This window comes from Limanda limanda, chromosome 16 (genome assembly GCF_963576545.1).
Source record: "Limanda limanda chromosome 16, fLimLim1.1, whole genome shotgun sequence".
Lineage (NCBI taxonomy): Eukaryota > Metazoa > Chordata > Actinopteri > Pleuronectiformes > Pleuronectidae > Limanda > Limanda limanda.
The window spans coordinates 7398345-7425656 of NC_083651.1; the positions used below are offsets into that span (position 1 = coordinate 7398345).

General features: G+C 39.9%; 1 protein-coding gene across 1 annotated transcript in view; it reads left to right on the plus strand.

Moving 5' to 3' along the window:
• man1a2 (mannosidase, alpha, class 1A, member 2) overlaps positions 1-27312 on the plus strand; it is a 117066-nt gene that overhangs the window by 13570 nt on the left and 76184 nt on the right. The window contains exons 3-4 of the mRNA XM_061088913.1: positions 10077-10338; positions 25367-25463. Coding sequence (XP_060944896.1) covers positions 10077-10338; positions 25367-25463 — 359 coding nt within the window. The remainder of the gene's footprint in view (positions 1-10076; positions 10339-25366; positions 25464-27312) is intronic.

The window sequence follows — 27312 nt, forward strand, 5'->3', positions numbered from 1 at the left end:
GTAAGTATTTGTTATAGATTTGGACACTACAAATTGATTTTAAGTAAACAAGTGAGTATGTGAGTGTAACAAATCAGTAGTGCCTATTAGGAGTGTTGTATCCTGCCTTTCATTTAACGACTCTGGAGTGCAGCAGTGGTGACAGGACCTCTGAAAAGCCAAAGAAAAGAGAAAGAGTTACTTGTTTGATTCTGTTACCATGAGTGCTGCAGAAGGAGGTTTCAGTGACAGATGAACAAGGAGAAACGACAAGACGAAGACAAAATAAAGAATGAGAAAGAAACTGAAGGAAAGAGAGCAAGAGAGAGACTGTCCGTCTTCTGGGTCGATGTGACCATGGTTAACTACAACGCCTCTCACCAAATCCCATCCCTGCCAAACACTGGAGCTGCAGCTCGGCTCCACAATGGCTCCCTGTCAGTTGAATCAATGGGATCAAAGTGAGATTGCCCACCGCCAAATTAAGAATTGGCCCTAAGGTTCCCAAATCATGAATTTCAACTAAACCTTTCTGAATTCATGGGCAAATTCCGGCCTCCCTTGTCCACAATCAGCACAACCACAAAAGCTGTAACAGAGCCATACGGGCCTGATAATGAATGCTTCCTGTACAAGAGCTCTAACACACCAGCTGGTGGATTTATGGTTGGCCTGGGGATGGGAACTCTGTTCATAGGGTGATTTTTTTTTTTTCTTTTCTTTCTGTGGCATGACTCTTGGTAAACCCTGGAAGGCAGTTTGGATCCAGAAGGAATGGCTGCACGATTCTAGTAAAAATGAATGAGTCAGTGGGAATAAAAGAGTTGAGTGCAACAACTGTGGCTTGATATTATTCCATTTATAAGTCTGTTAACAGGTTTGGGAGGAGAGAGCCTGAACGACAAAAATCAAATGATATTAATTTTTTCTGGTTGAATCAGTATCCGTTGGCCGATATTAAATAAATGTATTAGTATAGCACCCATTCATAACATACATTATCTCAAGGCAGTTTACACAGGGTAGAGACGACTAGGGATGTCACGATATGAAATTTGGTGCCACGATTATTGTCAGACCAAGATATCACGGTTTCAAGGTAAATCGTAAAATTGGTTAATTGCGACATCTCTAAAACATATTTGTTGGTCAATGCTTCTGACTAGGGATGCACCGATCCGATATTTGTATCGGTATCGGTACCGATATTGAAGACATTTCTAGATCGGGTATCGGTAACAATAGGTCGATCCATATCGGCGGATCTATTCAGTGTAATTCTATGCTGTGCGCTGTGAGTGACGTCATACGCAAGCAACACGCCGTGTTTACAAAATGCAGCGAGCGAAAGGATCAGCTCCCCCGTGTCACTTATGAGTTTAACAGCACACTGGGGGGAGTCCGGTGGCGCCTCACGGCGTCGCTGGTGCGGGGGGCTTTTTCTCATTTTCTTGGGACCGCGGGGTGGTGTCCGCCGGAGGGGCCCCCAGCGTCCAGAGTCGTCGCTGGTGCGGAAGGCGGGCCGTCGGAGGGGACCGGGTACGGCGGTCGGCAGCGGCGGCGACTCAGAACTGGTGCGGACCAGGGGAATCCGACTGTTTAATAAGTATCGGATCGGTATCGGCCAATACTAAACCTCAGATATCGGTATCGGTATCGGAGGTGAAAAAAGCAGATCGGTGCATCCCTACTTCTGACTGGGCAAAAATGGCTGATTCTGTGTTAAGAGTTGGTAATCGAAATTTCTTTCATCTCTCATCAAATATTATATAGACGAAAAGCAACCAAACAGGTTTAGTGTTTATTTCTTCCATGGATTGCATGTGCTAGCTGCAGGGGTGTTGACTCTCATGATTTTTATTAAGGCATTATTCACCCAGCCATGAAGTAGGTCAGAGGGGCTGGATGTTAACATGAGTAAAGCCTGAGGGCTCTCAGGGCTCAGGTGTACACCTGAAACATAGAGCGAGAAAGCTGCATGGATTATGTACGTGTTTGTACACATCAGAGAACTGTACACACTGAACATTCTGCTGCGTCTGCTGTTCAATTTGAATCATCAAACAATTTTCAGGCCTTTTCTTTTTTTGATTTGTTAAATTTATATTAAAGATGGTAACTTGCCAGCTTGCAATATTGCCCAATACATTTTTACAATTATTTTTGTCCAAATCCTTCACTTGAGTTTTCTTCATTGTCAAACAACTGTTTTCCATCATTGTATCACTTCAATGTTGTTGGTAAGGAGGTGTCCACCTCTCCAAAAATATATACTGTGTAATTAAAACCAGTAAAAACACAAAGTGAAGCATTATCACCTTAAAATGTGTGTTTCTGCAACACTATTGTAGACACAGAATCAGACGATAATGTTTGCTCAGCTTCCTATTTCTAACTATTTAAGGTCCATGTGTCCAGATCCTTCATTGGTCAAAGGTTTTAGTTGTGCGTTTATGGGGTTATAAAAACAGCAAAGATGACATAGAAACGGTAAAAAAGGAGGACATCTTTGATCAATTAGAGGTAAATTCACATGGATGTAAATCTGTAGATTTAAAGAGATTATAGATCATTTAGATTAGGTACTATACAGTAGTGTATTAATGGTGATTAAGTGATTAAGCTCAGTATTGTTTAGGGTTTGATGACGATTAAACTTTTTTCTAAACTGCTCAGACAGTCTTCAGGCTGATGAGCAGCCACAACAGGAGAGTATCTGATCACTGAATACAAACAACTCTTGGCAAGTGGGAGGAAGGTTTTTTGAGACAAATAATTGGCAAAAAGAGAAAGGAGGACGGTGGCCAGATATGAAAAGATGTAGTTAATAGCAAAGAGCTATAGGATGTTAGAGAAGAGAGTGAATAGTAAGAAGAAGAGACGATGCAATAACAAACCCACTGTAATTTACCACACTTGGGCTCCTCAGGAAGGTCGTTCCAGAGTCGAGGAGCTCTGACAGCAAACACAGGGTCACACCTTGTCCTCATCCTTGACTCAGGAACAACCAGCAGGTTCCTGCCTGAGGACCTCAGGCTGCGCAGAGGCTCATGAGGGATTAATCATTCTAACATGCATTTAGGGGCCAGGCCATGCAGTGCCATAAAAGTAATCAATAAAATCTTAAAATCAATCCTAAAACAGACAGACAACCAGTGAAGGGAAGCTAAAATAGGAGTGACATGCTCTCTTCTCCTGGATTTAGTTAAAAGCCGAGCAGCAGCGATCTGTACAATTTGGAGCCTATTGAGTGCTTTTTGCTAAAGACATGTTAAAACACCCTTACAATAATCACGGCGTGAAGAAATAAAAGCATGTATGATGATGTCAGTGTCTTTAAAACTGAAGATCGATGTGATCCTGTATATATTCCTGAGATGGTAAGAACATGTCTGAACAAGCTTGTTTACATGAGAGTGTAGGCTGGTATCAAATATGCCACCAAGGTTGGCAACAGACCTAACATTGTTGGATCGAGGACCCAGAGATGACTGGGAATTTGGGAATGTAAGTAATCTGGGCCAATAATGAGAATTTCAGATTTCAATTGAAGGAAATTATTTCTCATTGAGTCTTTAATATCTGCTTGACAGTTAACTAAATGGGACATGTTTGTAGGGTTGGGGGGCTTTAATGGGAGATATAATAGTGTATTGTCTTGTTAGCAAACTACTGACCAATGATAATTAAAGTTACATCAAGAAATACTGACATCTCGTGCACTAGTAATCAGCTTGCTGTTACTCATTTACACACTGTTCTCCACTCACTTTTCTTGGTTTTAGAGGCCCAAAAAATGCCCTAATATCACCAGCACTCTTTCTCGTTGACATGACGCACTCACTTAAATCCTTGATAAAAACAACAACATTAATATTTTAACTTATGCAAAGGACTGTAGGTCGCTGCGTGAGATAGTTGCTGCTTATACGACTGGTGCACCACATGGTGTCTCAACTTCCATGATCCCGACGAGCAGCAGCTGGAGCTGTTGTGTTTGGATGTCTGTGTATGCTCGAAAACAGAAAAGCAAAACCACAAGCAACTAGGGTTGGGAACCGAAACTCTGTTGCAAATTAGAACAGAATCCAAAATGCCAAGTACCGGGTACCCGTAAAGAAAATAGAATTTTGGTGCTGCCTATCGGTTCCTAAACTGCAAGGATGCCGTATGTATCTGCCAGGACCTACCTACGTAACTACGTAACGCACCACGCAACAGCCTGTCCATTTGTTTAGACACGATCTAGCATGTTTGGCCTAAGATGACTAAGATAAGCCGCGATAAACGGCAGAAGTGTGGCTTCACTTTATAAAAGACAACGTCGACAAGGCAAAGTGCAATGAATGCGGGAAGCTCACCAAACATTTAAGGCAACACGGTGTCGATCTGAAAGACAGTACAGCATATAGTGTCCTACGGTCTCTGAGCCCGAGTGTGTCATCTTCAGCTAGCGCCAGTAGCACCTCGCTAGCACCTCCAGTAGAGCAAGGGAGAGAGAGCTGCAACAGCAGCAACACACCGTTTCTGCTGACATTCAAGAGAAAGCTGACATAATTCATACATGTCATCATGTATGAATTATGTCAGTATAGGTTTCCTATAAATGAGACATACAACAAGTAGCTCAAAATGTTATTATCCACAAATGATTTACACTGTGTTGTTATTGGATATAGGATATTAGAGATTAATATTCATCACTGATCTTACAATTATTGATGTAAAATTAGTTTACAGTGACAGTTAAAAATAAAATTCTACTAATTCACAAATACGACTTTTTCTTGTTTGGTTTTATTTATACACCAGTATTTTCAAGGCAAAAAGTTTCAACATTGCCTCTATCTCAGTTACTACATATTAACACACTTGGGCTAAAGACATGGAGCATGTCTGATAAGGCTGTGAGATAAGTTGTGGTTTCTTTTGTAATGTTGCCTGTCTACCACAAGGCGTTACTACTACTGCCCTGGTGTAACATAAAGCACAGCTACTGTGCATCGATCAGGTCCAATAAAGATATTTTTGTTAGCTAAACATTCAAGCCCTTTTTTTTTCTTTTTCTTTTACATTTTGGAATAGAAATGGGGAATCAATAAAACCGTAATCAATAAGCAGGATCCAAATCGGTAATTTCTTCTTATTATTATTCATCGGCCAGTTTACAATTTCAGTTTTCTTTGGGGGGACAATTTTACCATATTTAAACATTTGTGGGGGCGGGGGGGGGGGGGGGGGGGAGAGATAGATGTGTTTTTATGACAATTATGACTACTGCCCTGACTTAAACCATTACGCTGTGTCTACTATGGTAGCAGAATTAGAACATTACACTTTATCTTTCTAAACAGATAATCTTTAAAGGCATGATATCAGATCAGTACATAGATTTTAAATTTGTTGATTTTTCTTCAACTTCAACATTCAGTTTGTGTCATGTGTATCTCCTGAGATTAGTATGCAGAGCACCTCTCAGCCTTTTAAATCCGTATCAGAAATTTTTTACTCCTCAACATCAATAATGGCATCAGACCCAAAAATCCATATAGGGCGTGGTCTTGTTAAAATGATTTGCAAAAATACTGTAGAAGTTCCAACTCTGCATCGGCTTGGAGTAGCACTTTTACATTCATACACGGAACTGTAAAAACCCATTGGTCTTAGCTTCCTTGCATAAATTAGTAAATTATGGTCAATAAAGACTTGACTTGTTGTCTATGACCTCTTTGTTTGTGAGTGTGTGTGTGTGTGCCGCATTGTTGTATGTCCCTATTTGTTACCATGGTTACATGGCATCTAGCCTGTGCTGCTTTACCCAGAAGCTTACGTATCCTCGGCTCTCTCTTAGATACTCCACCAGGCAGGCGACAGCTGCTACTTCTCTCCAGTTCCCATAGAAAGGTTCGGCCTTTGCTGAGCAGCAGATTTCATGACAACTCTGAGGAAAGAGGAAATGCCAGTGACTGGAGTGTATGAGAGTTGATAAAATGTGGAAATTATTACTTGCAGACCAACGTGACTTAAAGCAGCAAATCAGGGAGGTGGGGCTCTGCGTGTTTCTATCACACTGGAGTGTGAGGGACAAGTTGGTTTAATATCAATTATTATTGATAGTATTCTAAAGGAAGGGGGAGGCTCAGCGCTGTCACCTGGGAGCACAATAGATTTGGCCCGCGCTTAGTCATTGTCAAGGTAATTGAGTCAGGCAGCTGTTGATGTGCTCTTAATTGCGTGTTTGACATATCAGACACGAAGGGAATCAACGGTAATGCTAGAGTGAGTCTGATAATGGCTCGGAGGGAGAGAAAAGAACGACACAAGATAAAAGATGGAGGAGGGACGGAGAAAGGGCATGTACAAGGAGGGAGAGAAGAGGTCGTAGAATGCTAATGCGCGTGTGTGTGTTAGAATGAATTTTCGCCTTAATCGCTGGTGTGCAGGGTTTATATTTGAAATGTGCATAGCTGTCTGAAACCGTTTTTGTTTGTGACAGTATTTTTCTGTATGAACATATATGGACTAGAGTCAGTGTCCATTAGACATGATGGTGTCAGGATAACTTTCTCATTTTTTTTGTCTCGCTCGCAGGCATCTCACACTGCTGCATGTGAACACTCAGACATTACACAGTCACCCAACAGCAGCACCGTATAAATATCACATTTAAATGCATGTTGCTGAGGGCACACTCATTTACAGAGGCACAGAGGATGGCACTTGGAGGAGGGGTGACCCCCCTCTGGGTGTAGACAAACACACAGACACACATTGCAAGAACATAAAAACCTCACCACAGAGCTTGATATAGAAGACACAAATACTGAATGCATGCATGCATACGTCACACAGTGCAACGTGTAACACACACACACACTCACGCTAGCTGTACCGCATACTGTAGAAAAAAACAATACACACTTGCCTACTACATATAAACATGTAAATGTAGCACAATTTAAACACTTGTACAGATGCATGCATTACCTAGAACAAATACACACAGCAATTGCCATCTTAGTGTGGCAAAATGTTTTCTATAGATTAAAGTGAGACGCACAGAGTTACAACATGAATATTTATGAGTTGTTTCCAGAGCAATGTTGCATAACCATGAAGCTGTTTATTTTTGTCTCTGTTGGTCCCACATTCAGCGTCATGATAGAATTGTAAAATAGATTCACATTGTGTTGTGCGAAGGATAATTAGTATGATTGTCTTCACCGTCTATTGGTTTGAGTCACAGTCGAATTTGAAAGCTTTCTTACACAATTTTTTATTTTCTTATTCTGTCTTGACTCTTTTGCGTCTTGCACGCACATTTCTTCTTCCTCACACACTGCAACACACTGTTGAAATGGCCTTGGGTTACCTTTGTCACCCAGTGCATGCTGGGACAGGCTGGAGCCCCAACTGAACCTGAAGAGTATTCATGGTCAGGATGGGTTGTTCATAGGTGCTGATCACACATAAGCTGCTTACAGACATCCACTTAAGTCTGGAGGGGCTGTAAATGAGAACGCAAATGTCTGAGTCAGTTGCTCTGAACATTTTGTGTAGCGTTTCCTGCTAGCCCATGTGTGAGAGGCCATGTTGAAGACGTTTCTAACATGCGACGAATGCAATGATCTCTGTATAAAAATTAAAAAAAAGAGGAGCCATACACTAAGAAGACGCCGGCAAACATGTCAAGTTGGAAAGACGATGAGAATCAAGAGCTTTTGTCAATGAGGGCCGACACCGGTGTTGATGTGCTGTAACGAAAACACTGAGCTTTGTATCTAGTTATATTACCAGTTATATTTAGGGGACTGATAATCTATGAGAGTGTATAATTTGGTGCAGCTTTGAGGAGGTCTTTTGTGGAGGTATGTGCTCTCCTGACACTCCAGTTGTTTTTCAGCCAAAGAATAGGAGGAGAATCATGTTTGTTTGAGTAGAACCTGTTCTAAACACGCTGGAATGAAAGCTTCAAAGACTGGTAACATTTTCATCTTCCCAGAGATGTTGTAGGACTGTGGAGGCTTGCAGCTGAGTCCACACAGATCGCAGCAGGTCATCAGTTCCTCCCACATTTCCTGTGTTTATCACATGGAAGGTCATTGAAAACTCACATATTTTCACTCAGGAGATTTTTCATAGGTGTTGAATTCTGCGGCTCACATCTAGCACGTTCTAATGCTGTTATTAACCTTTTGTGTGTGACCCTTTTTTTAAAAAGAATTTCCTTCCTCATTCAGTTCATATCATTGTGATTTAGCCTAGTGCAACATGAATATGAAAACATCAACATTATTCCAATTGACTTCATATTGATTTAAAATGTATTTGATGCCTAAAGAAAGCAGAAAAATCCAGTTTGCTGCTTTGACAAAAATTATTATTTCAAATCATCAACTGCAGGAATAAAACCATGTTTAAATTCTCTTCCTTCCTCCCACACTGCACCCGCAACTAAAGATAATGTACACACAGGGTATGACCTATACATTGATTTCTAATATGCAGCGTAATGTCCAACTGGAATAGAAAGGATTTGCCATCCTGCATCTTGTTCTTTATGTAACAGACGTTGAATGCGTCAACCTGGAGCTCAGCTGTAATTGTGAATAATTTGGCTCTGATGCTGTATTTTAAATTTGTTTACCACTAAAGATTCAAAGATAAAATTCTTCTCAGAACAGTGAAACGTCACTGTCCTGCTGTCACCTTTGCCTCAGCACCCTACTATGTGTGTTTTTCATTACTGACCCACATCCAAGCAGGGTTGAGCTGAATCAACACCCTGGGGCTTTGTACCAACAAGTGAAACCACAGATGAGGTTTCCATCTCATTCTGGCTCTCCTCCTCATTGTGCTCCTCTACACCTCTCCTGTTTCACGGAACTGATGTAACACAGGTGTTGTGGGGTGGGAGGGTAAGGTTTCACTTAAGAGATGCAAATTACAGACGAGCCTTCTCTGTATGCAGAATTGTGTCTGACCCCTTGTTTTTGGTCTTTTGCTGTTAATTTAAATGTTGCTGTTAAAGTGGTTGGCTTGTCCAAATTCAATGACTTTGTTTGCCCCTGTGCTGTTTTTGTTTTTATTAAATAGATGTTTTTTGGGCAGTTTGTCTATATTGAAGGGACAGTTAAAGGCTGGACTGGGGAGAGAGATTGGGCCGGACAGGGCTGGGTCGCAACCTCACCTGCCGTTGCTGCAGGGTCCAAGCCTCTCAATGAGGGTTGTCCTTTATACCAGGCCTCAGTGGTGGTTGATTAAACGTAGTGCATGGTGAAGCTTGATTACCTCTGTCCATTTGTCATTCATCAGGATTACTCAAATAGTGCTGAACCATTTTTCATGACATTTATTGGATGTGTTGAGCATGACTCAGGGAAGTATAAACTAAATGTTAGCTTGGTGGAGGTATGCACTCACCGAGGGTCCCTTGTAGTTTATTCTTTATTTCTTTAAGCTTTAATCACACATCTATAAACATTTACATAAAAACTAATTATATTCATTCATTAGTTCTGATTACGAAAATATTATGCACCCAATCCTCGAGTGCAGCACAGGGAAGCAGGTGGTGGAAGAATTGTGTCAAGTTGAAGGTTCATGGCTCAGCAGTGGAAACAAAGACTTAAAATCTTAACACAAAACAGCAGACAGAAAATCACTTATATCTTCACTGTTCAAAGGTAATGAAATTACCTCCATAATGTGTTAGGTGACGATGATATGAAATTCATCTCATTGCCAAAAGTAATGCACCAGTTCCGGGAGGCTCACCGCTTTTCTACCTACTTAAATTTGTAGCTGTGATAACTTTTCTTAGTTTTTATCTCCGTTACAGTGGGATAACCGTTTCCCAAAGGATCTGTGTTTGCTCTCAAAACTTCATCTTTAATTAGTTTCGAATACAAATCCCTCTGCACACCTTTCTTCTCCTAATGTGTTTTGCGGTTTTGTGTCAGCCTTGGTTAAAATAACCCTTTGTATGTGCACCCTTGGAGGACCAGCATCCACTCCATGGAGCTAATAGGGATGCAAAGAAAGAGCAAAGAATAAAAACAAATCTCACCCCCTGCCTGTTTCCTTGCCTCCTACAGGGAGGAGGAGGCGAGCCTGCGGGACAAGATACGGGCAGACCACGAGCGAGCGCTGCAGGAGGCAAAGGAGAAGCTAAGGAAGTCACGTGAGGAGCTGAAGGCTGAGATCCAGACAGAAAAAAACAAAGTGATGGAGGACCTGAAAAAGAAGGATCAAGGGCCTAAACCTTTGCCACCTGTCCCGATGCCAAAAGTGGTGGGTGTCAGTGACGGAGAACCACCCGAGCCTGACGTCAAAGAGAAACGAGACAAGATCAGAGAGGTAAGATGACCAGGTCTACTTTTTTAAATATCCAGTTGATAAGTATGTTTGTGATGTTATTTTCTGCAGTGTACGCAGTAATCCATCATGGGATTGATGCAGGTTATGGATTTGTATAGGTGTGACTGGCTCATACCGTTAGGGTGCTCATATATCTAACAAGAGCCATCAGAGAGTCATTACACTATCAGTCACTGAGTCACTATAATAAGCACCTCCTCCTTTGGTGTTCAATTTATCTGAGCTTCACATTTAATAAAACTGTATCAATTCAATTTAATATAAACCCTTTCCTTAACCCATAACAATGTAAAGTACTCACTCAAAAGCTTTTAAAAAACTAATTTTTAATTAAAATAACATTCTCAAATTGGGATTTATGAAACACTCAACTTTCACGACCCCTTTCTCTTCTCTACTTCTGTAGAAATGTAAACCTTAAGTCTTTGAGAGCTTGAAAATTTGGTTTAAATGCTTTTGACTTTGAAGTCGGGAAAGGCTAGAAACAAGCACATTCATCAACATTTTACCTTAAAAAAATGCCAATGAATATTTTTATGGTACTGATTATAATTATAATTTATTACTGTGATCATATCCTGTTTCAATCTGCTTCAGCATCTAAAAATGCATTGCTATCACAGACAAAGTTCCACCAATAGTCCACGAAGAGTCATGAATGGGACACATAGAATTTTAGGCATTACTCCACTGTGATTGTTTTTGCAAACATCTCTAAATGAGAGCTAATTCCTCCCTTTTCAGGTGAAGGGAGGTAGAGCAGGTCGTCTATTAACCAGAGGGTTTGGGGCTTGATCCCCAGCTTCTGTAGTTCTCATGCCGAAGGATGTGGGTGGTTGATAGGACTAGAAATATGCCTTAAATAAGTCCATTCACCATCTACTGTACCTCTGAATGCATTTATGTCGCCCGCACTCTGTCTCAGCACCAGCTTTTATTAAAGGCAACAGCGAGCCAGACGGGACAGCACTCGGGCAGAATGCAGATGGTGCTACCTGCTTTAGAGACCCTGCCAACCCCAGCCTCCTCTCCCTTCTCTGTGTACTTGTTCTTCCTTTCTGTCCTCCCTCCTGCTGTATATTCTCCTGCATGATTCCTACATATCGTCTCTCTTGAAACATCACTTCTAGTCGAACCACTTGCTGAGCACGGGAGCTGGCCTATTCACTCCAAAACCCGCCTTTGTCGCCAACAACCCTTTTGTTCCCTTCATGATTACCATTCAGACAGAACACCACACACTCCCAGATGCAAGGAAGTCGTAGCTGTACGAGCTATAGAACTGCACACTACTGATTGACTTGTGATTCCAGGGAGAAATCAGACTATACAATAAAATACTATTGTGTCTTTTAAATACAGGTTACAGGCAGTTATTTGGCCTGCATTTAAAAGTAGTATGCAGTATGAGCATCCATTATTTTACAGCCATCATTTCATGTAGATGGAGTAATCCAGGCAGAGGTAGTTATTGAGCCAGTCTTTTACCAAAATATTTTCCATCTGCATCCCAAACAACAACTGCTGCTACAACTTCTGTTTTTGTAGCCTGATCCGATTGACGTGACATCACTTTTGATAAGTAAGAGTAACATTTCCACACGGATGTGTCCAGCTAAGATGAATTGGTCAGATGGAACTAGGGACTTTTGCTGCTCTATGGTCAGGCTCTTTGTCTATCACATAGACTGTATATAAAGATGGACAACATGTTTGCATATCCATCTGCTGTACAAAAATGAAGAAAAATATCTGAGCTATGGCTGACAGCATTATGCGTTGTTATGTAAGTTGGAGTCAGTATGTATTTAACGAACTTTGGCCCATATCCCATCCGACAATGTGGAGGAGGCAAGGTTTATGACCTATACTGGAGCCAAACACTGAGGTTATCAGAATGATTTGGCTTCACTTCCGAGAGCCTTCATGTTGGCCAAATTCATATACAGTCAATGGTTTTTCCAGATACAGAAATTACCTCTGTTTTTATGTCTTCCAAATACAAACTATTGACTGTACAAAGAACATAAACACTCCTTTCCCACCACCTCTATTCACTCTGTGCTCTTTTGCTGTTCTGCTAATTACATATCTTGGACATTAATGGCCGTTAAACCTTTGTCTGGAAATAGAGACAGAGCTTTAGGGCAATAAAAGAAAAGGAATGGAATAGACTATTGACTCTTTACTGTTCCATTGCTATTCGCCTACCGCATCATGAGATTTTGTTGGCCCAGAGCAGTTGAAATAAGCTGGCTGTTGCAGTTAATGGGCCGTGATACAAAAGCATAGTTCCCTTTCAGTAAGTAATGTTTGTTCATCAATAATACTGGAAAATAATGTTCAGTCTAATATTAGAAGGTTATGTTTCCCCCTCGAGAAATGAAGAGTTCTTAATACAGCAGCAGTTATTTATGTTCTCTCTGATGAACTGAAATCTTTGTTCCTGCTTTAGATACACAGGACGTCTATATTTGAGAGGTTACAGTGCTTTGTTATATTGCCATTTGAAAGTGCTCCAGTCGGATTTTTTCTCTTTTCTTTGCAAAGACAATTTGAAATGGTCATCAGTGATGTTCTACAAAAATCACAGGTCAAATTTTGTTTGTCATTGAACAGTTTCAAAGAACCTTTCATTTTATTTTATATCAAACGGTAAACAAATGGGGTTTTATATAAATCCACAACATATATGTATTTATCGTTAATTCAAAATGATAGACCTGAAGTCACGACCTATGACTAGTGATCGATGATATTATTTGGTGCATATGTTTTTTTTTAGAGCATTGTGATTTCAGTGGTGGTGGGAAAAAAAAAATGTAACCCCATTTACAATGCATCTCATGGGGATTTACCATATGGGCTGGTTTCAACACTGCAGATGATTTTAGAAAGTAAATGTATCATTGTGATATCAGTCCCCATAACATGTCCGATCTTTTTTTAAATCAAGATCCATTAATTATTTCCTTCCTAAAAATATTTTTTTGTTCTACTGTGTACGTGTTTTCTCGTGTAATGCTCAATGCTGACTTGTAAACGAGTCTGACATATCATGTGGTAGGCAGGTGACATTTGACAAACCATCCTTTCTTCTAAACATTGTGCTTATGAATTTTATATATATATATATGGCTCTATATATCAACAGGAGTCCCAGCTGCCACAATTATTCCCTCATTGTTACCATTAACCTTTAGAGTAGCTGTCCAGTCTTTCTATTGAGGAAAAATATTGAAACAAAAAGTACTGCGGTTTCATGTGCTGTTAGACACTTTTTCATTGTAGCTTGGATCACAGTACTGTTACATTCACCTCATATTGTTCATTTTGCAATTTTGAGAAGCTCAGTTGGGAAATGTCCAGATTTTGAGATATGAGGAAAGACCTACAACAATACCGTGAGGAAAATGGCTGCTAAGCCTCCATTGTTGGTTCATACATCTTAATATAATTCAGTGTTAATAAGAAAACGATAAACTTTACAATAAATTGAATGGTATAACTCTACTGCGGTGGAGTAATCGTCTCTGGAATAACTAGAGGTTTTCTGTTTCTTCCCATTCTGCTAATGTAGCATTAAGGCTGAGTAAGAGGTTCTTAGACCTTCTGACTGTAGGATGCCCCCATTTAAAGCATCCACCCAGATTATACAGCAGTTATTTTTGACGCACCTGCATTTGTGTTTTGTCCATAAAAAAAAATATTAAGAGGCAAGGCACACTTGTAGAGCAGCTTTTCCTATGTATTTTCTTATTTGTAATCTTGATCTTCATCTATTTTCCCTCTTCAACATAAAAATAAACCTTTTTCAGCTGCTTCATGCTCTTTCATACAGAAGCCCCTAAATCATTTAGCTTTTTTGCCTCATGTTATCAGATTCTCTCTCCACCGTCAAAAGTATGTTCCCCAACTGTATTTGTGTTGCATTTCCTGCCTAGTGATGGTTAATGATGTCATTTTGGGGTAACAGGAATACTTTGTTGCTGCTTGAGTCAACAGCCTGTCACATGGGGCGACTAATGGCTCACCTGGTTAATTGTGTGTCTAATGTACGGAGGCTTGAGTCCTCCTGCATCAAAAGAGTCATCTGCTCTCTCTCCTTTTCACGCTTTACTCTGCCCTTTCAAATGAAGGCTCAAGGCGTAAAAACTATCTTTAGAAAACAAATAGCAGCACCATCGACTACATCCTACGGACTCAAAGTTCAATCAGCACCTTAGTAACACAAGCCTAAAAGTATTAGTATGGCTCAGTGGAAAACCTCAATTGAGTGAGAAGAGTTTGTGACGTGAGCGCAGCAGCGCAGCTCGACTCCACTTCCTCTCGTGACTTGCATTTTAACTCCATTAGCGCAGGAAGAAATCTTGTTCTTGATCACGCTTTAATGTAGATCGATACACACTAACCATAATGCAGGAGCTATTATGGCCTCTTCAACATTAATGCCAGATCACCCATAAGAAATGTAAATGTATGTGTGCACCTTAAATTTTTCATTGAGGTGCTTCTGAAGGCAGCGGTTCTCTGGATGCACAAACCAGCTGTGAGCGCATTAACCCACACTTTTAAATTATATAATCATCACAGACACTGACATTAAATTAAATACTGTGATTATTTTAATTATGTCTTTAAATAAATGTTTCTGAGCAAGATGCAAGCCAGGATTCACAGGTTTTTACAACACACTATTGTCAGGACAGGAATAATTTTATTGCATTTCTATTTTCTCTGGTGAACAATGGCTGTTTTTAAACTCTGCATTTCTGAAAGGATTCATAATTGCCTTTAATAAACATTACTGCTGGATAACGTTGTGCTGATGAAAAGAAAAAGGTCGCATGACTGAATGCTTTACCTGCATTGTGTACACAGCATGAACAAACTAGTTACATTTTGTATTTGGCCATCAATAAAGGCAAGGGCACTAGACTATCACTCAGTAGGTTGCATACCTCTATCAAGGCTCTACCTTAATTAATCAGTTTTTTCCTTCATCAAGAACCAGGAATTATTTCTTGGAAAATCCATGAAGATGTCAAAAAACTCTATTTGGATATGTTTAAGAAATTTGCCCCATTTGTCAAGATCTGTGCCAAAATTGACATTAAATAGGTTGTTCCTTGGCCCATGTTCTGTATTACGGCTTAGTTTTGTGGAAATAAATTACATAATTTAATACTTGGCTTTGCAATACAAGCCTTAAGTGTTTTGACTGTAAAATGCCCCCTATTTAACGCATCCATCCAGGTCTATCACCGGGCTATTTCTATTTAAAGCAACTAACTAAAATGAAAAAGCTGTATTCTCTCACTCAAGTTTTACAGAGTGACCAAAAGTTCAGTTAATCTTCCGTTTCATTTGCAGGTCAGAGGGAAACAAACTCTTACTCGTGTTCCTTTTGATTTTGTGCTTAGTTACATCTTTTGTCTAAAAGAGTAAGAGTCCAAATGTCATCCCTCCCTTTCTTCTTTTTTCTTTGATTGTGAATCAAATCGTGACACCAAGAATTGCCAAAGACTCCCTCTCTCACTTACTTGTCCGATAGTACAACAGACCTATCAGCCCGTCTGAAGAGTCTAACTGTGTTTGACTGGAGAACTGGTGCTAAGTTCCTTTATTTGACTGAAGACAGAAAGAAACCCAATCGTTTTAAGTGGAGAACAAGCATAATGATCCGCAACAATTAGATATCAGGTGATGGAGAGGGAGAGACAGTGAAGCTGGCAGAGGCAACATCACCCTCTGAGCTGCTGCCGCTGAGAAAGACGAGCTCAATCTCTAGCTTTGTTTCTCTTTCAACCACCGATAAATGGAAGAAAACTGACAATGAAACATAAACGATGCTTTATTGACCTAAACCAGTCAGCAAGACACAGAACTGATAGACAAATGTAAGTTATATATATATAATTATGAATCCATTCAGTAAATATAGTTGTGTTATAAATAGATCTGGTTCCCAGACTCAAAACAACATAACCCAGTGTTGCAGAGATACTACATTGAAGGAATAAACCCTTTACAAATGTCTTTGGTTTCTTATCATAGTGACTTGGATTAAAATGTGGCTTTTTAGACAAGCTCACATTCCCTTTAAAAAATATATATACGCACATTATTTATCCGGAACTGATAAGACTGACATTATGATGAGAGTAGAGTATTGTAAGATCTTTTTGTTGGCTCCATACATTACACTGGGGTAACAGTATCTTACACCACAATCTAGAAGACTTGGCTTGGATGCTGAATAAACAGAGGCTTTTACTGTCTTGATTTCACTGTGAAATTATTACCACCCTCTGCCTAAGTGCCATGAGCGTATTTACTGCAAGGAGGAATTCAGATATTCACATTCTCACCACCCTCGTGCATCTTCCGAAAGGTCTTCCGTTAAGCCAGATAGAAAGCGTCCATGGGGTGAGCTGAAAGGAGATGAGAGTCGAGTGGAAAGCGGGGGGACAGGTGCTTTAAATCAGTCAAACTGACTGGAGGTCGCTCAGAGCAGCACATAACTTCAGCTCTGCTCTCCAGCTCCCCAAACCTCCACAAGCGTGTCCCTGTGGGCCTCTTGTAGTGGGAGCTAAGCTGATTTTTAAATATCTCTTTCAAACAATGGCAAACGTAATGGCCTTGCTCTTTGCTGCTGGCTTGGAGAGGGTTTATGAATATTTCAGTGCCCTGTGTCTGTTTCTATACATTGTAATTGTGTGTGTGTGTGTGTGTGGAGACGTGGCACATTAGGGTGCATGATTCACAGCCAGTGGGAAGGAAATGGCTAGCGGCAGTTTTTTGCTCTTTTTTTTTTTCCAGAGCAGGCAGCAAGCAGGCAATTGCCGAGCACATTGAAGGTCACAGCTCCTAATAGACTGTGTAGTCTTGTTGGACGTGATGACCAAACTGTCAGCTGATTCGTCTTTTTCCAATTAATATCACATTGTCGTAGTGCTCGCTGTGCGTAAAAGAAGATGGCACCTATCAATGGCGTTAATGAATCATTTTAACAATGAGTACTCGTGTGTATAAGAATCTTTTTTCAAACTCTGTGAAAACAATTGTAGAGTGATCTTAATGAAGCATGCCTCATGTGTGTACCACAGGTTGAGTGCTAATTTGCTGCGGTTGACCCGGTGGCAGCATTAAGCGCAGACCGATTTAGAGCAAAGGGTTAACAGTTTAGTAAATATGTGACTTATCTCGCATTTGCACACAATCCCACCATTCTGGCCGACTTTTAAATCAGTCCGTTCTTTGGACTGCGTTTGGAAAATTCTAAACCAATCAAATGGAAATACAAACAAATCTTTAGGGTTGTTCCACCAAATAAATGAATCAAATGAGAAACACAGGTGCCTTTCTCATCTAAACCCTGCACTGTATTTGAGGCTTTGCTTTTTACATTAAAGCTGGTCAGTCGATAGGCAGAGGAGGGGAGGTGAGGTTTTTAATCTCCCTCAGACTCTGACCTTAATAACACAGGGCCACTCCTGGATGGCAGGGTTGTTCCAAAGCGAGCTTAAGAATACAATGTGCCATGATTAATACATTTACAGGGGCAGTACAGAGACTGAGCCACAGGGAACTAAGCAGATCACCGTAGAAGGATGGAATGGACGACTACAGTCTATTCTTCTATGATTCTGGGTTCACCTCCACACACCAAAGAGGGCTTGGTTTTACAATGAGTGTATTTACATATAAATGATCAGCTTACACAATAAGTGTTTCTTTTTTGGTTTACAGTATAATAGATGGTATACATTTTATACCAGCAACAACAATTTACTATTTTCATTGTAATGACTTGGATGTTAATTATCATGCACATTGCAACTGTACTTTATATTAATCAGGCTGGATTGCCCACATTGAATGTTAGCTAGAATGTGTTTCATTCATAGTTACATCTCTAATCTATGAAAATGTTGCCCGAGGTTTTGATCCAAACAACCTCTCCTCTCACCTCAAACCGAAAGGAAGTCCACAAACGTAGGCAACACTTGACCTTGGGCTAGGGTTGTCACGATACCAAAATTATGACTTCGATACTATACCTGCCAAAATATCACGATACCCAATACTTACAATACAATACCACAAATACGATACAATACCACAAATACGATAAAATACCACATATACGATACCACAAATAAGATACGATACTGGTATATTTATCTATGATAGTAATAAATAAAAGATCTGTAAGGTTCCCTTTTTTTACCAGCTTGTTCCTGCCCAGCTTTTTGAACACTTAACAAACGGCATTCATATTAGTATTAGCCTACAGAAAGATATTAATGAAAACTACATGGTGACATCATAGCATTGATTATACACAGCTATGTAGGCCTATTGTCCGTATCTGACTATATGACCACATAGTTATTTCCATAAGTATGAGTTACATTATTTAACAGTTGTGTGTTTGAGGTGAGAAAAACCTAAAGTTATGTGGGTTGGGTACATCAAAGATGGACACGTAATTAAAGGGCAATTTCTCCCCTTTATTGAAATCAACAAGAAAAACATGCCACCTGAGCGAGTGGGTGGGGGCGGGGCCCCTGGGCCTGTGTGTGTGTGTGAGGCACTGGGCACAGGGGGTGGTTTGGATAGATGCAGTGATTTATCCAAACCACAGTGGGAAATGCGTTTAGACAAGGTTGAAAACGAAGGTCAACTTTATGTAATATTTCAATTAAAACAAAATCCCATAGGGCTATGCAATATGTCCAAAATCTCATATACTGATAGAGATCATTTCATATCCAGATAATGATGCATATCTCTTACTTGTTTCTCATACATTTTCTTGGCCTTGTTAAATTGAGGCCGTGTTTGCGCAGATGTAAGTCGTAACAGCAGCTGTTATCTCCTTCGATCTTCTTTGTCGTATCGTGTGCCGGGGGCAAAAGCCTCTCGCAGTGTCTGAGTATTGGATTTGTTTTGAGCAATCGACTTTAGTTTTGTGGCTCTCATCCGTAGACTCTCTCTGTACTGTTTGACATGATTCTTGTGGTCAAAGGGGTCAGTGGTGGTTTGAGTTTTCTGGTCAATATCAGACTTTTTATAACCAAACCATGTCAATGCCTCAGCAGTTTCCCCTCGTTAAGGTACGACTGGTCTGTCAAAAGAGAACATTAAAAAACTGACATTTTTAGCATTTCTACACAATGCACATCTTCTGTATTCCAGAGTTTCTTCTGCAGCAGAATTTCTTCTGCAGCAGTCATGACAAATTGGAGTAAAGGAGCAATAACATAGCCCTGATAATTAGTTTGATATGCTTTTTGGTTTGATAACCCATCAATAAAACTCAGCCTTTAAAACCCCAGCAAAATGTATCAATACTGAAATTAAATAATAACTAAACTCAGACCAACAAATAGTTGCTGAATCACAGACTTGTTCCACGTATAATCCACTATTGTAATTAAACACAGAGAGGTACAGTAAACATATATACCATCTAATATTAAAATTGTTTAATTATGTACAATTTTAAGACAAGCCACTTTGACCTAGTGTAACGTGTTCTTATTTTTTTATTTTAGGATAAATACATTTTTAAATATATTGTCTTTATAGACACAATATTTGTCTTTAATCCTCACTTACAAGGAGCAGTGTCAGTCATTATCTTGTATTTTTTGCAGAAATAAATGTTTGTCAACATAAAATCATTTCTGACCAAAGTCAGTGTTGCCTGTTTCTTCATTTGAAGTAGCTTGTGCCTCAGGGATTGGAAATAGTGGAATGTTTAATAAACCAGGTCAGATACTAATGAAGTGGTGGTTTTAAGACTTTAACCAGCGTGTTAGACTGCTACAGAACAACAACAGTAAACTCGGGGGAAGAAACTGCACACATGGGGTTGTTTAGTTAAAACCGAAAAAAACTCTGTATCCCAATATTGGTATTGGCTAAAATGCCACTGTAAGCTTAATTAAAGAAACTGCACACAAGGCTGTCATTTATTGATAATATGCAAGAGCCCATGCCTTTGCAAATTGGTGATTTGTGATTTGGAAGCAAAGTGGGGTGTTTGATTGTACTATTAATTAATATGAATGTATTCAAATCATACACTATTGGTTGAAATGATTTCAGTGATTCCAGCCTTGCCAAGCAGCTGACACAGAAAAGCTGATGAATCCTGCAAAGGGACAGACTGTGTCTGTGGTGGTTTAGACAGTGATTAGGGTTAAAGTCTTAGATTACAGTGGGTACAAATTGACAAGATTACTCACCACCAGGACTTACTAGGAATAAAAAGGGGAGGTTGACCAAGAAGTAGAAAGGAACGCAACAATTATTTATAGTAGACGTATGATGCTCATATTCTGGTTCATAAATTGCTTAATATTTGAACAGGTTTACATGTTCTATATACTTTCTCATACTCCCCGCTGAAAAGTGGTAAAAAGGGAAGAAGACACCAACGAAGATGTCAAGAGACTTTATGGTGATAAGAGCAGACGCCGGTGTCTGTGTGTTGTCAAGAAAATCACGTGATCTACGCGGCAGAATTAATACGTTACTTCCTGCCTCTGTCTGCTGCACCCGGCTGCTCCACCTCTCACCTGAATACTGCTGAACATTTGTTGTTGTGAATGCAACTATGTGTGAAAGGCAAACTCTGGTTAAACTCCGCTGCCAATTCTGCAGATTTTACCCACAGGTCATGGAAAAGAAAATGGCTTAAACATTTTGTTATGTTGCTCTGATTGTTGCTCTGCTGGCCCACTCTGTTGTAATTGCGGGTCATCCCCTTTCCGTGCTTTCTTGACCTGCCTTTGGTTGGGGCATGCCAGACCAGCCACTAGGCGTGTGTAATGTGGGAGGAACATGATTTATTATTAATTATAAATTCTGTATCATATATCATCATATAAATTGATATATCCAGGGTTCCTACTGTCATGAATAACCTGGAAAAGTCATGGAATTGTAAAATGCTGGAAAAGTGCTTGAAAAATATAAAAAACCCAAAAGTCATGGAAATGTGTTATCTTCATATTTTCATGTCGTTCATTTATGCTGAGTTTTAAATAATTCATATGCTTTTAAAAGAAATATGCTCAGAATATAAGCAGGCATACGCTCTCATACTAAAGTTCGGTGGAAAAGCAGGCGGGATAATGCACCATGCCAAGTGTAGATTTAGCCATGCTTGGCTACAAATGGAAAGAGTATTTTAATCAAAATATTTTCTCATTCATTTGTGTCATTTAAGGTATACTGTATGATTTGGAATTCTCATTGTTAGTTTAAGTACTACATTTAGTCACTTTTTCATGTATACACCGATAATTCACAATGTCTGGTCATAGAAATTTGGTTTAAAGTTATTGAACAGTCATGGAAATCCATTGGTCAAAATGTGTTTGAACCTTGAATATCATAAATTATCAATTTAGTTATATAGCTTGGGATATTTTTCTTTTGTAAAGCTAGGAGCAGTTCTGATTGCCCAGTGTCAAAGGGGTTGAAATATTTACCCAAGTTGCTTGGAAACGAAAAGAAGTATAACTCTTGAGAAATTACAGGTTGTAGGGAACCAATGTCGAAAGAGAATTTCAGTGTTGTAGGAGAGGGCAGGTGAGTGAGACTACTCACAAGTAATAACAGTTTCAATTCAATTTCAATTTTATCTGTATAGCGCCGAATCAAAAATATACATTATCTCAAGGCACTTGACAGAGAAGGTCAAGAAAAAACCCATAGAAATCCAACAGTTCCCACAAGGAGCAAGCACTTTGGCGACTATGAAACATAACATTTTCCTATTCAGATTAGATCATTTAATGCAATCTATGAAACATGCAGGCTTCTTAACTTGTATTGCCAAGTCAATAGTTTAAATTCTTGCTGAGCGTTCACACTCCATATTTGTAGCTGCATCCTGTTCGCTCTGTGTGGGCAAATTAACATTGTGGTTGGGGATAGTTTGTCTGGAAAATCATGGTTACATAAGCCACTTGAAAAGAAAATCCTTTCCATGGTTATTAGTCTTATGATAATAAATGCTATCGACGCGTTCCTTTTGCTTTCCTGGTGTGACATTTAGAGTTTCTTCCCTTTTCCCATCCCATCATTGCCTTTGGTTCGCCCGGAAAGCTTGTCCCAGGCGTGCTCTTAATAGCGTTTTATTTAATGGCTTGTATCTCAAAGTACAGAGCAGGAAGATGCATCATTTAACAGAATTTCCTATCTGCTCCACTTTTACCATTAGGGCTCTTAAAAAATAAAGCCGTGAGCCAAGTGAGTTGGTTGATGACGGTCAATGATTTGATTTGATTTTGGCTATAACGGCAACCTCTTGACATTACACAGAACTTTTTGATTCAGTATTCATAGTAGACTTATATATTGATGAAGGTTTCATTTTCCTTGTCAGGGATGCTAAAAACATTGGGTTTGGCTCCCAAGTTTTTCTTTGAAGCCTGTGTGGCTAATTTTGCAGTCATTGCTAATTTGGCTTCAATCTAATTTTGATAATAACCAGCCAGTTTTTGCCAAAACAAACCTATGTTACCTACTCCCTTCCTTGTGGTTCTCAAGATGCTATAAAGGAAGGAGGTGGCTGTCAAAATCAATCACAGAATTTAGTAGCTTGATTTTCAATTAGTATTCCAAGGTCCTTTAAATTAGCAGTTTGTCAACATTGTCAACCACCCTGCACTGTTTAGCTTGTCCTTGGTATATGGGCCCATCAAAATTTGATGGAGCATCCAATCAACACAGATCAGAAGGAGCCAGCCAAAGCTTAAGTGTCAGTGTCATGGTGTGTATTAATGTGATTTATAAGCTGCACTGTGTGCATGAAGTGCGTCATGGAAAGCCATGAGCTAAGAACCCAAAGAAACTCCTGGCCCTTTTCTTTATTAGCTTGGCTGCCTGCTGGCCCCAGAGAGAAAGAGAAATTAAGGAGTGCCTTGATACTGATCCCCACATGGTGGCATACAGAGGCAAGCAGGTAGGCGGGCAGGAAAAAACACATAGCTTGGTTGAGAGAGATAAAAGGTGGCTGACAGATGGCTTAGTTAATGTATACCGTGCATCGTGGTTTCAATTGCTTATTTTTTGGGGTCAAACAATCTCCATCTATCCATCAACTCACCTAGCCAATCACCCATGATTATCCTACTACTTATCACACGGTCACATCGATCTTGAGATAATTGCAGTTGACATTAGGCAAGCGGAGTATACCTCGTACAGGTCCCCAGTTGATCACAGCACTGAAACCCAGAGACACACTGTTCAACTATCTTACCAGAACTTGATTTCAAACCTGGCTCCTCCAGTTGTAACAAAGGTAGATGAACCATGTCCTGGGGAATGTTTGTCCAGTGGGAAATCACCTTTTGTTTCGACTAAACTACCAGGGGCCACACACAACAGAATCCCTCTTATGCTGAAATCTTAGGGTCTCTTACAATACCACACAATTGAAGTAAAGTTGCACAGGAACAGATGCTTACACACAGAGCCTTGCTTCTACAATCTGCAATCTACATAGATGGTCCATCTGGGCACCTCATGAATGAAATTATATTTTGATTTGAAGTAATGTATTTTTTTTGTAAAGCTTTATTACTTGGCAGATGGGTTTAGTCTGCTATAGGGTAAAGACGTGTCCTCTTCTGTGAATGTGTCTGTATTCTGGAAACAACTGGCAACAGTAATCTATTGATGAGGATTGTGGTTTGTAAATTGTCAGTCTAATGCGACATGTGATTTAAAGAGCCCCTCTAAAAAGTTGTAGGAATTGGTCTCAGCTGTGAGTCTTTTAAAAATAATTTGAGAACTGTTAGAGCGAACAATCTAAACCTGTCAATCTAAAGTTCAACAAAAGTCAAACAATGGAGCTTTATTTTAAAACATTTACGCACAATTTGAATTGCCAATTTGACTAAACTGGCTCATTTACAAGAATGTTTATTGATGGCATTGTCCCTGTAAATTCCAAACTGAATAAAAAAAACTAAAACTACAACTCTGGGATAGTCTAATCCAGGGCATATGTGCCAACTTAGTAACCAACAACATGAAGGTCATCACTGAGATAATGTGATGAGCTGAAGGCATGTAGAGAGAAAGCAGCTGGCAGAGGGACAGATAGGAAAGCTGCCAGGTAGAAGGACAGAGTAATGTAGACAAGTAAATCAACAGATGTCCACAGAGTGACTGACATGACCAGGAAGACAGTAAATTTACTTTTCTGAGAGTTCAGGTTATGGAGGAGTGTAAAAAAATGTTCAACAGTTACAGAGATTGCTTCAGTAAAAACTGGCACCTCTTCCTTCCTCGGCTCTGTCATCTTCTACGTTTGCCCGGCAGCGCCTCTTCTCAACATCAGCCTCCATGTCAGAGCTCATCTCGCAATCTCTTGCTCTTTTTATCCTCTTCCCCCTTCACAAGCCTGTCTCAAGCAGCCTGGTTTCAAAGGTCACATGAAGAATACAATCTTATTTTGTTTTACCTGGTGGACAAATGTGCACAGGCACAATGAATAGGCAAAAAGAGTGAGGCACTAAAGGGAAATACAAAGACATTGTGATACAGAATGTGAGTATAATGTCTGCAGTTGTATGTTCTCTCCTTTAAACAATGAAGTGTGTGGGTGCACAAGTGTGTGGGTGTGTGTATGTATGTGAACTCTGATGCCACATCTTCCAGATTAAAGTCTTTAGGGTCATGGCCTCACTTCAGTCCTGCCAGCGATTCTTTGTGTGTGTGCCTCTGCACGTGCACATTGGGGTTGGATTGTTGCCCTTACATTCTTGTTCGATGAATAAAAGAAAACACGAATCAAGGTCTTTTTCTTCTTCTTGGGATTTGAATAGTGTTGATTCCTTTGTAAGAATAAATTCCACTTATGGTCACAGGTCACTTTCAGTTGTCTCTGCTCAGCATTTTTTTGGACGTAGAGTTGTTCAATTCTCATATATTGTATGTACTTACTTATTTTAATATTTTGATTTCTTTGCAGATGATGAAACATGCGTGGGACAGCTACAGACAGTACGGCTGGGGTCATAACGAGCTGAAGCCACTCGCCAAGAAGGGACATTCCACTAATATCTTTGGTAGGTCAAGACAAACCACCCTATCCCTCTGCTCTCTGTGCAAATCATCCGTCTGCTCACACATGGATTCTGTCATTTATACACACTTACAGAAACATACATGCAGAAATACCCTGTCTTTTTGTCAAAGTTATCCGAATATGCCTCAACCAAGAAGCACGTCACTTTTGGAAGAGTACAAGCACAAAATTAGCAGAACTTGCATCACTGAAATTTTAGATAAGAAAGAAAATCCGAAAATGTTTAAAGCATTGGTAATGATCTTTATCCATGTACAAACCAATTAAGCTGTCAAACTATGCAGTATTGTAAGACAATGCTGAGTTAGTTCCAAATTAAGTTTTTCCTGTAACAATAATATGCATTAGACAGTGGGAGTTAAACGACTTTTTAAGGTCCTGTCATGAGGGAACTTCCTGTTTGCAGAGAGAGAAATTTTGCCTTTGGCACTGATCATTTTTCCCACCGAGAGGTCAGTCCACTGCAGCTTCTCATCATCTGTGATTTATGTTTTGGAGGCGGCTTTTTTATTTTCTATCCACCTCTGCAGCTGGCTTTTGTGATAACATAGATCACACAGCCTGCATTGCACTAAAACATTTTCAGAGCAATGGCGAGGTTACCAACTTTGACCAAGGCCTCGCATTTGACATTGTGCTCAAATGGGCTCAGTGAAGCATTAAACCCTAAGAGAGTCTGAATAAGTTGAACTCACTTCATGGTTTAAGACACTCGGGCTACTCAGATTAGAGACTTAATATGGATTTTTGGGGGCCGAAGCTGGTAGTGGTATATATGCATACACCAAAGAAATTATTCTCCAATCTAAAATGTTGTGAGCAAACCCTTATGACAAAACCCTGTTTTCCACACTTGCTCTGCTGCTGGCATACATATCATGTATTCCTGTCTTCTGTAGTCGTGTAGCTTTCACAGAGGATGAGGAAGGTGTTAAAAATATCCAGAGATCTACAGGCCGCAGAGACAGTTTGATAGGCATAATATGAATAAATACTTTTCCTGGTGAGCTCTGTCTTTATGGAACAGCTGTGGGTGCTGCAGGCCTTAATTGACAGACATTACATTTGCCTTTTATATTCCTCACTTCTCATGCTTGAGACTACTGAAAATTCCAGTATTATATTAGTATAAAAATGTCCACAGCTGTATTGTAAATTGAAATTCAGAATAATCTGTACTTGATTGCAGAAATCCTGTCTTAGTCTCTGCTCATGAGTGTGAATTTATGCATATTTATGGTAAGATGTTGCTTTGTGTGTGGGTGGGTGTGGGTGTGGGAGTGGGTGGGTGGTAAGGAAGAGGCGCCTGTGTTATGAGCCACTGCTAAATGGTAGATGGATGCTAAGTGTGTTTCCATTTGTTGGTTGGTTCTTGTCTGGCTAAGTGTTCATCTATGTGTTACTCAATGTCTATGTGTTGACCAGTGTTGCTAATATCTCCTGCCTTGTTGTCATGGCTGGGTTCAGTCTGGGTATCTGCAGGTTGTTAGGGTGGCTTTGCAAAACATGCGAGATACAAGGAAAGAATCAAGACCCAGACTCTTCGTAAAACACAACTACATTATCGATGAGGTGTGTCCTGTCCTCTGAGAGAACCTGGTGTGTGTGTGTGTCTCTTAAAGAGAGAGAGAAACCAAAACTAACAATTTTTTGAAGAGCAGGGGGTGGAGCCTGACTGAGAGCTCAAGGACACTGCAATCCACCTGCACCTATTGGATGGTACTAGCTGTCAATCATCCAGTATCTTCCTCCCCAATGCCTAACATGATTCATCGTTTATTTGACTCTAAATGGGACCATCATTTACAAAATGAAGATCAAGATGTCTT